This window comes from Peromyscus maniculatus, chromosome 4 (genome assembly GCF_049852395.1).
Source record: "Peromyscus maniculatus bairdii isolate BWxNUB_F1_BW_parent chromosome 4, HU_Pman_BW_mat_3.1, whole genome shotgun sequence".
Classification (NCBI taxonomy): domain Eukaryota; kingdom Metazoa; phylum Chordata; class Mammalia; order Rodentia; family Cricetidae; genus Peromyscus; species Peromyscus maniculatus.
This window is the reverse complement of record NC_134855.1, coordinates 97,684,974-97,696,214: the sequence shown is the minus strand read 5'-3', so window position 1 is coordinate 97,696,214 and position 11,241 is coordinate 97,684,974. Positions and strand designations below refer to the sequence as shown.

Genomic DNA, 11,241 nt, shown 5'->3' with positions numbered 1-11,241 from the left:
CCCCTCAGGAGGTGTGACAAGCGGCGCTTCCTTCGGATTTTGCTAGCCAGTTAACAAATGATTGTGTTTATTGACAATTTCATACATCAGTACAAACGAGACGTTAAAACAGCCCCACCCCGTACAGCCGGGGAGGAGACAGGCGCCACAGTATAAAAGTTATAAATAAGGGGCTTTTCAAAACTGGGATGGGACAAATCTGGACGTGGGCGGCAGTTGCCAGTGGCCTCAGACATGCAAAAGGAACTAAGCGCCGCTGGCCACAAGACCACATCCATGCAGGGTAGAGGCGCAGGGAAAAGCCCGGCTCCCTCGAGAAGGGCAGGCTGGCTAAGGCCCTCTAAGAACCTGGTGGGGGTCAGGGCAGCCCTATTGCTGGGGGCGGATTTCTAACCCTCTGGCTGACAAGGGGTCCACCCCCAGCCACTACTGTTCTTTGGGCTAGGAGTTTGGCCAGGCAGGTGGTACGGAAAAAGGGAATACATGGTTTGGATGTAGTTAGGGCACTCAGGTAGAACCACCAAAGCGAAGCACCCATTAAAACCGTTTCTTTCTAGCCTCTGCCTCCAGGGCTTGGAAGGCGCTTGTGCAGGTTTTTGCTGTCTAAACCTGGAGAAACGTCACTCTGCATTACCTGATGCAGAGGGAAGGAGGGCCCAGAGACACATACTCACTCCAGTTCTGCAACCACCTCACTCCTTGTTCCTTCCTACAGCCTGCCTATGCCCTCTCTCTCCCCTCTAACAATTACCTTAATCTGTCCCCTACCTCCTCCACCTACCTGTCCTCCTACACTTTTCCAGTGTCTCCGCCCCAGACCCTCCACTCCACAGTCTCCAGTCTCCAGTATCTCTGGGCACCCAGCACTGCCTTTGAAAACGACCTTCCCCCATGAGCCAGGAGCCCCTTAGCCATCTCCTGTCAGCCTGGCTGCGGACACCAAGATCCCAGAATTTTAGTGTGCTCCCGTTCATGTTTCTGGATAAGAGGTCTAACTAAGCCAGGCTAGTGAAGCTGAGGCCAGATGTGAAGAAACCAGGTATATACCAGCCAGGCAAGTATTCTAACAATGAACACTCAACTGTGTATACACTGTGTGTGTGTGTGTGTGTGTGTGTGTGTGTCCAAAGTCCTAGGAAGGTGGGCCAGTGCCCTGTAAACCATGAGGGAACTCCCAATACAGGTTTCTGATTGCGCATTGCCCAGGATAAAGGAGAAAGTGGTCCCTGGGGTCTCAGTAGTCCTCTAGGGACCAGGGTTAGAGAATAAGGAAGTCTAAGGTCTGAGGGAAGCAGGCCAGGCTTTGTGTTTCCAACAGAGGGCTTCACTGTCCGGCAGCAAAATCCCACAACTGGCTCCACAAGGGGGAAAAAAAAGGATGGGGGTAGAAAATGCTGGGGCTCTCTTGCAGGGAGAATGGGAGTGGAATGTGGGGGCTCAGATCCTGATACCAACTCAAGTCTTCTAAGGGCTGGGAATCCCCTGGAGGGCCAGGCAGCTCTACCTTCTCAACTGCCAGGAATTGGGGAAAACCACGCCTGCTTTGGCAGCCAGGAGAGTGCAGCTGGTGTGGGAGTAGAGGTAAGGGTCTTAGTTGGCTTTAGGGCCTAAATAGCACATCGCCTTTATCTCTACCCCAGAGTACCCTGTGTATGCTCCGCCCCAGGGAGCCGATCCCTGAAGTAACGTCAAATGGCTTCTAAGAAGAGAAGGCCAGCCCTTCCCAATGTCCCCAGATGAGGCAGGCTGTCCTCCTGCCCCTCACAGCACCAAGATGACATAGACTCAAGACCTGCCCTGCTATGAGCCACTGGAGGGGCTTTAGAGGCAGGAGTCCTCAGGAAGTGAGGCAACAGTCAGGGAAATAAATTAATAAATACAGGGGCCCCGCGAGGAGCAGCTGGGAAGGCTACTTTGCCTCTGGACACTGCTCCCTGCTCTCCACTCCGGACATGCTCACAGGTTCCCATGAGTGGAAGAGGGGTTACAGTTTGGAATGGGGAGCATTTCTCCTGGGACAGGCTTCTGGAACTCAGAGTCTGCGCTCCATACGCCGCTCCACAGCGCGAAGCAATAGCTCTGAGTACTGCTCCAACAGGGCCTGAGTTTGCTCAGCTCCCACAGCCCCAGGGCTGCCCCCCGGGCTGGACAGCGCAGCCCCAGCCAGGGCCTCTAGCTCCTGCCGCACTGAAGAGAAGGTGTCCCTCAGGAGCCGGGTGATACGACTGTGCTCGGCTGAAGGTGTCTTACAGCTGGTCACCTGCAACAGGAACACTGCGAGTGAGGTGAAGAATGAGTAGAAAAGGGGGATCCACCCGGGAGGGACTGGCTAGGGGCCCACACAACATCAGTACAATCCGTCACTCTGGCGGGTAACCCAGATGAAGGTCCCTTCAGGCTAATAAAACCATCTCCTTCTTCCTGATCACTTTTCCCAACAACTCACACAGGCTGCACTTTCTCTTTCAAACGTGGGCACTGTTCAATTGTTTCCTATATCTAAAGATCCCAAACCATTCTGGGATATGAAAAAGTATACTAATAATACACAGAGACAACAGGCATGAGTCGGGATTTTTTGAACTAGATGATGTTTAAGCTACAACCCTGTCTTGAGCGTTCCAGTCCTTAATCAGAGATGACCATAGGTCCTGGGGTGAGGCCTAGCCTGCCCTCTGCCCTCTCATCTCGTCTTCTCCGAGGACTTTTGAGGGCCCCGCCCAGGCTGCAGGAGCCCTTACTCTCCTGTCTGGACACCCGGCTGTCAAGCGTGAGCTCTGCCGACCGACCGGCTGTCTTCCTACCAGTTGCCGCCCGACACTCACCAAGCGGTAGAGCTGCACTGCCTGGCGAACATTCCCCTGGAGCTCGGCCACAAGCTGCTCACATTGTTGCAGGTTCAAGGCCAGTTCTGAAGGACAAACAGCAGTGAGGTCCAGCTGCTCTCTCAGGGCCCTCAGAGCAGTGCTGTAATCCCCACCAGCCCCCACCAGCCCCCACCAGCCCCCCACCAGCCCCCCACCAGCCCTCCCACCAGCCCTCGCTCCCTTCTCTTCCAACACCTTTCCTGACGCCACAGAGACAAAGCTTCGAGGAAAACGCCAGTCCTCGCTCTAGCCCCGGAGCCAGCCCCCGCCCGCATCCAGAACACACTAAAGGGTTGAGTAGGTCGTAGGGAGATCATGAAGGGGGGCAGGAGTGTCTCACCATCAGGGGTGTGACTTATGGACCAAGACAGGAGCAGACAGGACGGAAAACGCCAAAGGCTGGACGCACATACATGAGATGGAGCCAGAAGGTGGCCGAGAGACAGGAAAGAGGGTGGATGGAAGGTGAGACTGGGAGCTGTGCGCACCTGAGTCCTGGCTCAGGGCTGCCCCTGGCCGGGTGCATTCCATGGGGTTAGGAGTCTTCTCAGGGGATGGGGGCTGCGAGCTCTCAGGGCCGTGGAGGAGGTTGCTGACCGGCAGTTGCTGGGCACAGGGGTGGGCGGGGCCAGGATGGACCTGGCACTCTGTCCTAGGTTTAGGAGTGGTGCCCTCCCCTAAACAGGCCCGCCTTTCACATGTAGTGTGAGCCTTTCCTTGGCCCGCCAGGGAGCCGGACTGTTCTGCTCCGGTATGGCCTCGGCCCTTGGTGACAGGCGAGAAAGAGGTCAAAGCAGGACGGTCAGGCAGCGGTTTGGGGATGTCCAAGACGAGGTGAGCCCGGCTAGGCAGCGCTAGCTTGTTGAGTGGTGAGACTCGGACTGGTACAGGGGCCTGAGGTTCAGCCGCCAGGCCCGGGTTCTCCCCAACAGAAACGCTGCGAGCCAGCTTGGCCGAAGAACTGGAGGTGGGGTGCTGGTAGGCGTGGGGTTGAGGTGGGTAGCTGTCAGCTTGTGCCAGGGATCCTAAGCTGCCCTGGATCTCCACCTCCCGGGAGAGCAGTGAACGCGATGAAGGCCCCTCATCTGCATCAGAGACAGCGACAGATGCAGGTCAGGGTGTGAAGAAGGTAAGCCAAACTTTCCCCTGAACATGACCACTAAGGGACACACAGCGGCAAGCACGGGGACACACCAGGGCCACACCAGGCCCACGCTCCTCCAGCACGCCCATATACATGTCCCACGTTCCCCATACCCTGGAGCGCGCACACCAGGTTCCTCACCCTGTGGTACTAGACTGTGCACAGACTGGGCTTTCTGGAGTCCAGCTAGGGGGCGGGCTGGAGCCATTTTCTTGGGGGCCCAGCTGCTGTCCAGGTTGTTACGTCGTCGTGGCAACAGCACAGGAGCCGCTGCCTGGGGGCCGGAGTTGCCAGGAGAGGGTTCCACTTCTGGGGGTGCTCCTGGGGGAGTGGCACCACTGCCTTTCAGCTGCTCACCAGACACCTGTGACACCTGGTCAGGTCTTGATGTCAGGGCCACGCTTGGGGAGGGTAAAGATGGCTCCCTACAGGGAGAAAGGGTTCAGAAAAAGGTCCAGAGAAGGCTCGGTGTCTTCCTCCACGATTGCCAGATGCTCTCACAGACAGAAAGGCACCAGGAGAGGACAAGCACAAAGCAAGACAGGGTTCGGGTAAGGCCACTTGTTCCAGAGCCAGGAGTACAAAGCACCCTTAGGGGGAGGAGGGAAGAAGGCTACATACTGTGCCAGGTGCAGGAGCCCCAGGTCAGCAGAGCCATGGAGGGGGGGGGGTGTACCTGAGTGGGGAGGTCTGCACTTGCAGCAGGAATCGGGATGAGATGCTCCGAGACTCTGTCCTTTCTAGGACCCGTGCTGGACCCCCTGCAAGAGGCACAGAAATCATGAACTGAGTCAGAAGCTAAGTTCTTGCCCCAAGACTTGCCTCTCCAATAAAGAAACTTGAGGTACTGCCTGCCTGCTGGACCCTCCCTCTCAGCTAGGCACAGAAGGGAAGGGCCAGACTCCACTGGCTGAAGGGTGGCCCACTGACCACACCTGGAGCAGCCCCATTGGCCAAAGTCTCAAAGTGCTGTTTTAGAAACTGCTCCTGATCCGGGGTATGAGGGCTGCCTTCTTGTAGCCCACAGAGGCCAGTGCCTCCCTCCTCTTCCTCTTCTTCGTCACCCTCGGCTGGCTCTTCAAGGTCTGAGGAGATGCCATCCACACTTAGGGGCTCTGTGCTCTCAGAGTCTAGATGTGGGGGAGGGGAGAGCAGCACACTGTACCCGTCTGTCACAGGTCTGCCTCCCCTGACTTCCCCTCCTCATGTGCAGCCTCACCTTCATTGGGGTGTTCAGGGCTGGAAAGCCGGCTGCTGCTGTAATCCACAGAGCAGGCACTGTCAGGGCTGTGCTTTTCCGAGTCCCTGTGCCCTGGGTAGACTCTCCCTAGGGATGCTCTGGTTGGAGCCTGCACCTGGAACGCACTGCCAGGAAGCAGCAAAGGAAAGACAAGACAGTGAGCAGGGGTCCGCAGCTCCCCTGGAAGAATGGGGTGGCAGGCAACCCCTGATGGCCTGGAGGCTCACCACTGCCTAAGTGAAAAAACCCAGAGGGAAAAGACCGAGGCTGCAGGGCCCCGTGAGCTCTGGCCAGGGCACAACCCTTGCCTGGTATCCATGGTGGGGCTGTCACTGGGTTCCGGGTAGACAATACCATCTTCAATGGGTGCAGGCTCCAGATCTTGGGCAAAGACTCCTTCCTCTTGTGACAACAATTGGATAACGTGGGAGCAGGAACAAGCCTGAAGCCGAGGGGCCTTTTCATTCTGGAAACACAAAGAAAGAGGCACTTATGAGGGTTGCCGATGTGAGAAGAGGGTGCTGGGAGGAGGTAGAAGTTGGCAAGGATTTGGTGAACACCAATTCTGAGGAGGCAGAGTACTCCAGCTCTGGGAAGAGGCGGCAGGAAGCCAGGCTGGGCTCTGGCTAAGAAAGCTAGCTCACCTGGCCAGCACATGAGAGCTCCTGCGGACCATGCTTCACAGGACCAGATGGGGATGCAGCCAGTGAGTCCTGGCTCGGGCCTCGAGGGCTTGGGGCCAAGGTCTCCAGCTGTCTCAAGTCCAGCATGGAACGGACACTCAGCTCCACACCTGGCTGAGCCCAGCGTCCTCTTCTTTTGGGTCCCGTGTTGGCTGCAGGAGCTGGGCGCAGGAACTCCATGGTCTCTTGCTCCTGTGGTTGTAGGCAAAGAAGGAGCAGTAATTAGACTCACTGTCAACACACAAACCTCTGTGTACATAGAGTTTGCATGGCCGGCACCTTTCACGAACTAGCTCATTTTATCTTGACAACAGTGTTAGAGAGATGGCAGCATCATTGTCCCGGGTCTTACATGAGACAGAACCAGAGCACAGAAGAGTTCAGTGGTTAGCCCAAGTCCAAGTAGGACAGTAAGAGGCCTGCAGGCTAGGCTGGCTCTAGAGTACATTCCAGACCCTCAAAATAGGAACCTCCCTAGTTTCTGCCTTTACCTGGTGTCTTACATAGTCTAGAGCTAGGATTCTCAACAGTCCTGTCCTCTGAAGACACCCAACAGAACCCAGAGTCCCTTCACAGCAATAAGGACAGAGGAAGAGTGAAGGACTGAGGCCCCAGCATGGCCAGGGAGCACCAGGTTCCATATCGCCAATGCACAGTGCTAGACTCCAAACCCCAACTTGGACCGTGTGAGGACTGGGCTGCTTTGGAGCTTGCTGGTGTTGCCTGGCTCTCTGCCACTCTGAACGAGTCACAGCAACAGGTCTTCCTGTAGCCTTTGCCTCTGACTGTTCTGAACTCACTTCCTCACTGGGGTCTTCAGAACTATAGTCTCCTGGATTTCCACCTGCTGGACCCTTGGCTTTCCCGGACTTTCATTCTAACTACGTGACTCACAGCGCTTCTTAGCTCCTCCCCTCACGCTGCTTGTTTGTTACGGTTGCTTGGCTTTGTTGAAGCAGAGGTGGTGGCGCCCACCTTTAATCCCAGCCCTCAGACAAGGGCCTTGGGTCTCTGTGAGCTCCAGGCCAGCCAGGGCTACAGAGTGAGAGCCTGTCTCAAAACAAATCCGAGCTGCTCTTGCATGGGATTCCCCCCAGGCTCCTGGCAGATGAGGTGGACACCTCCTCTAGTGCAGCCAGCCATTTGATACAGGAAGAAAGTCTGGTGCTCCCTCATCCCAGACCAGACCAGCTGCCTGACCTCAATAAGGCCTTCCTTGGAAACAGGCTGGAGCATGTAGGCAGGTCCGATACCCAAATGCCTCACGAGGCACAAAGGACGCTGCTGCTACCCTCCTCACTTCCAATAAATAACCTTGGAAGCACATTTCAGTGATGGCCACTTACCCGACTCATTTCCCAGTGGGACAGGCTTCGGAGCAAGGCTGGACTAGAGACCGAGGCTAGACAGAAATAGGCAGTCAGAGTGTTTCCTACCACCCACCTCTGGGACCTTCCCTGTGTGATCCCTGTGATGGCCCAGTTTGCCTAGCCCATGGTCCAGATGGGGCTGATGTAGTCACCACACCAGCTGGTGCCTGCCTACCTCACACCCGACTGCCACAAACCTCGCTCTTTCTTGGCACTCTGGCCAAGAGTGGGTAGAGCTGGCAGCTCTTCCTCTTCGGTACCCTCATCTTCTCCCTCCTTGTCACTGTCGGATGAAAGAGCTGGTCCAGAAGGGGGTGCCACTGGGGCCTGGGGCCTGAGTCCGAGACAAGAGCGTGGGGAGAGGAGATTCACTAGGGGAAGAACCGAATGACGGGCTTGTGCATGAGAAGCAAGGTCTGGGGAGACGCGGTGAGGAGGAACAGCGGGGTCACACCACGCTATGCGGACAACGACGAGCCGGGCCGTCTCTGCCCACTTACCGCTCGGGTCCAGAAGCCCTCTGGGGAGAGGTCGGTCCTGGCGGCTTGGCCCCTCGCTGACGCTGGCGCAACTCAGCCAGCCGCTGCCTCATGCTGATGGTCATCTCAGAGCTCAGGCGCCAGACAAATATGCAGCTGGGGTGGAGCCACAGCACTGGGTGAGGGCTCGGAAGGGAGCAACCCCTCACCCCCACTTCCCACCAACTGGAAACGAGATCCAAGCCACCCTCCACTGCCAGGTCAGGCTCCACCAAGAAACATCCCTATTTAGACCCACCTCCCAGAGACATCCTGAGAGGAAGTGAGAGGAGGGCAGGGGGGCACAGAGGAGAATCTGCCTCTCAGGGAAGTTGGCTTCTGCTCACCTGTCCCCTGACACAGAGATGAGATGTTTGCAATCGTTACTAAATTTCATGCCAGTGACAATCTCTGTAAAGAGTAAAGAATGTGGTCTATGAACTGCCATGGAAGCCGAACCAAATTCCTGCCTGTTCTAGCAGTGAAGATGGGCACTGGCTGGAGGGAGGGTCAGGTCCTATCCACACTTAGGGGCTTTGTACTCTAAGAGTTCCGATGTGGGGAAGGGGAAAGGTACCAACCACACTGTCCCCTCTGCCAGGAGGGCTTCCTAGCCTTGCTTCAGTCAACTGAGCCCTCCCAGGGTAGATGGGCAGAGTCACGTGGTGACTAGATGGGCAGGCGGGTGCTAACAGACAAGGGAACAAAGGGGAAATCTGAATGGGGAGGCAGGAGCTGCACTCACCTGAGTGACCAAACATAGTGGCCACACACTCGCCTGAGGAGAAGTCAAAAATGGAGAGGTTCTTATCAGAACAGCTGGTGGCAATGTAGATCCCCGAGGGGTCTGTCTGCACCTGGGAAGGCACACAGAGGGAGGGAAGAGTAGGACACCACCACACCCTCTTCATTTGGTACCGCCCTATCCCTGAGCCGTCTGGCGCTGTGCTAGGCCCACGGGGCCCTTACCTTAATGAGAGTGCCGTCCTCACCCTGTGACCCTTTAAACAGCTTCTTCTGCTTCCCACTACTGATGTTAAAGATCCTGTAAAGGAAGGCACTTGTTCACATTAGGTGTGAGCAACACAGCACACTCACTCCCCATGTGCTCTGGGAGATCCCTCTCCCCACCCAAGGTCTACTCTCTCAGGTAAGGCAAAGTACTTTGTTGCCTCAAAGACGCTCAAAAGCCTGGACAAAAAGGCCCATGTGGGGACTGAGCTGCATGAAAGAATGTGGTCCAAACGTCTGAGAAGCGGAGGCCAGCAAAATGACCCCGAGAGTAAAGCTACTTGCTGCCAGGCCTGATGACTGAAGTTTGATCTCCAGAGCCCTCTGATGTCCACATGCTCCCCGTGGTACATGCACATCCCTTCCCTGCCGCCCCACACAAAATAGATGAAAAATGCATTTTTAAAAAGTCTGAGAAGGGAATGCCCACCGAATATTTCGGTCTTGGCAGCCGATGGCCGTGTACTTCCAGCTAGGCTCCACATCCATGTCATAGAGGGTTGTCTTCCGTACCACGTGGTGCGTCCGAGTAAACTGTACTCCTTCTCCAGACTGCAGTAGGGAGCACGTGGGCAGACCACCAAATGCATCACCAGGTCACAGAGCTTGCTTTGTCTCTCTTCACCTCTTGTAACCTGAAACCCCATTCCCACCCCTGCCCTGTCAGGGACACCCAGTGGCCTTACCTTCTGTGCGGTTCGGAAGTAAATGCTCTTGTCCGCGCCACAGCTGATCATGCGCACTTGCCCATCACTGGCTATGGGGGACAGGGACCTGGCTGCTTCCATCATCTGAAGGCAGTCTTTCTCCTGCCTCCCCTTATTTTCCCCAATCAAGCTACTCTACATGGTGGACCAATTAAAACAGAAGGCACCGCACTAAGCCTATGCCCTCCTCTTCAGCCCACGCTGTCTGGCTCAGAGTCCCCAGACTGAAAGTGTGTGTTCCACCTGTCTTCCGACCTAGCCTCATGACTCCCAGGCACTTCCCAGCACTTGCCCCCCACCAGCAGACCCCAGAAGTACAGCAGGTGGTAGGTGGAGGGAGGGGAGCCCCAACCCCCGCCCCACCTGCAAACTTGACCGCAGTGATGGACGATGAGTGCTCGTCCAGTGTCTGCTGTAGACTGTACTCCCGCCCAGCGTCCAGCACATGGATCAGACGGTCCCGGCTCGCTGATGCCAGCAGCTTCAAACCTGGCGTTGGAAGGACACCATCAGCTCACATGAGCAAGCTCTTAACTATGCCCAGTAAAGAGCCCCAAGGGGATGGAGTCTCATATTCCTAAAGCTATATGAACCATGGAACAGGGATAGAGCTATCCTGCAATAGTTTGAAAGAAAATGCCCCCCTCAAAGGGAATGGCACTATTAGGAGTTGTGGCTTTGTTGGAGTTTGTGTGGCCTTGTTGGAGGAAGTGTCTCTGTGGGGTTGGGCTTTGAGGTCTCCTTTGCTCAGCTTCACTCAGTGTGACACTCAGACCACTCCCTGTTGTCACCAAGATGCAGGACTCTCAGCTACCTCTCCAGCACCATGTCTGCCTGCACGCTGCCATGTCCCACCATGACGATAACGGACTGAAGCTTTGAACTATAAGCCACTTTGTAAGAGTTGCTGTGGTCATGGTGTCTCTTCACAGCACTAGAAACCCTAACTAAGACATACTCTCTCTCTTCTTACAATCCTACAAAGACAGAATGATCCCAAAGATTACAAGACTCAAGATTATCAGAAGCCAAGATAGGTCTAAGGGACAGGACAGGAGGGGCCTGTGCCAGAGCTCGGCCTTACCTGTGTCTGGCTTTGAGTACTCCAGGCACAGGATCTCAGAATCATGGGCTTCTACCTTTAGCATCTCACTCAGGGACTGCAGTTCATGTACCCTACAAAGATGAGAAACCACTGCAGGCTGCAAGCGGAGGGACCTCCTTCTGTTACACCCTCTCCCCACCTTTAAAAACAGACTTTTAAGCTTAAGGAACATTTGCAAATAGTACAGGTGTTCTGTATTTCCCTTGCCCAGTTCTTCTTAATTAACATGCATAACAACAGCCCATTATCAGAACCAGGGCATTTACTATTAACTAAATATCAAATTCACATGTCACCATTTTTTCCATACGTCCTTACTTCATCTAGGATCTTACAGAGTCCAAATTTAATTTTCACTCCTCTTTAGTGTCCTGCAGTCCGTGACAGTTTTTCCACCCTTCCTCACCCTTCATGACCTTGACATTTTTGAAGAACACTGACAGTTACTCTGTTGTATGTATCTCATTTGAGTCTCTCTTGAGTGAAGTGAGTTATATGCAGTTTTTTCAAGAACACCACAGAAACAGTATTATGTCCTTCTTAGGACCCTGTATCATGGGCTTCCTCATGCCAATGCAGAGCTGTTAGCTGTGCCC

General features: G+C 55.1%; 1 protein-coding gene across 1 annotated transcript in view; it reads right to left on the bottom strand.

Annotated features, from left to right (window-relative positions):
* Window positions 1-50: 50 nt before the first annotated feature.
* Window positions 51-11,241, bottom strand: part of Mapkbp1 (mitogen-activated protein kinase binding protein 1) — a 53,596-nt gene continuing 42,405 nt past the window's right edge. Inside the window, exons 12-30 of the mRNA XM_006991243.4 lie at window positions 10,625-10,716; window positions 9,904-10,029; window positions 9,520-9,590; window positions 9,264-9,385; window positions 8,792-8,867; window positions 8,568-8,679; window positions 8,170-8,233; window positions 7,805-7,939; window positions 7,502-7,638; window positions 7,281-7,336; window positions 5,896-6,126; window positions 5,560-5,717; window positions 5,231-5,376; window positions 4,947-5,141; window positions 4,688-4,772; window positions 4,153-4,436; window positions 3,356-3,952; window positions 2,826-2,911; window positions 51-2,260 (exon numbers count right to left, since the gene is read on the bottom strand). Coding sequence (XP_006991305.1) covers window positions 2,033-2,260; window positions 2,826-2,911; window positions 3,356-3,952; window positions 4,153-4,436; window positions 4,688-4,772; window positions 4,947-5,141; window positions 5,231-5,376; window positions 5,560-5,717; window positions 5,896-6,126; window positions 7,281-7,336; window positions 7,502-7,638; window positions 7,805-7,939; window positions 8,170-8,233; window positions 8,568-8,679; window positions 8,792-8,867; window positions 9,264-9,385; window positions 9,520-9,590; window positions 9,904-10,029; window positions 10,625-10,716 — 3,001 coding nt within the window. The 3' untranslated portion in view covers window positions 51-2,032. The remainder of the gene's footprint in view (window positions 2,261-2,825; window positions 2,912-3,355; window positions 3,953-4,152; window positions 4,437-4,687; window positions 4,773-4,946; window positions 5,142-5,230; window positions 5,377-5,559; window positions 5,718-5,895; window positions 6,127-7,280; window positions 7,337-7,501; window positions 7,639-7,804; window positions 7,940-8,169; window positions 8,234-8,567; window positions 8,680-8,791; window positions 8,868-9,263; window positions 9,386-9,519; window positions 9,591-9,903; window positions 10,030-10,624; window positions 10,717-11,241) is intronic.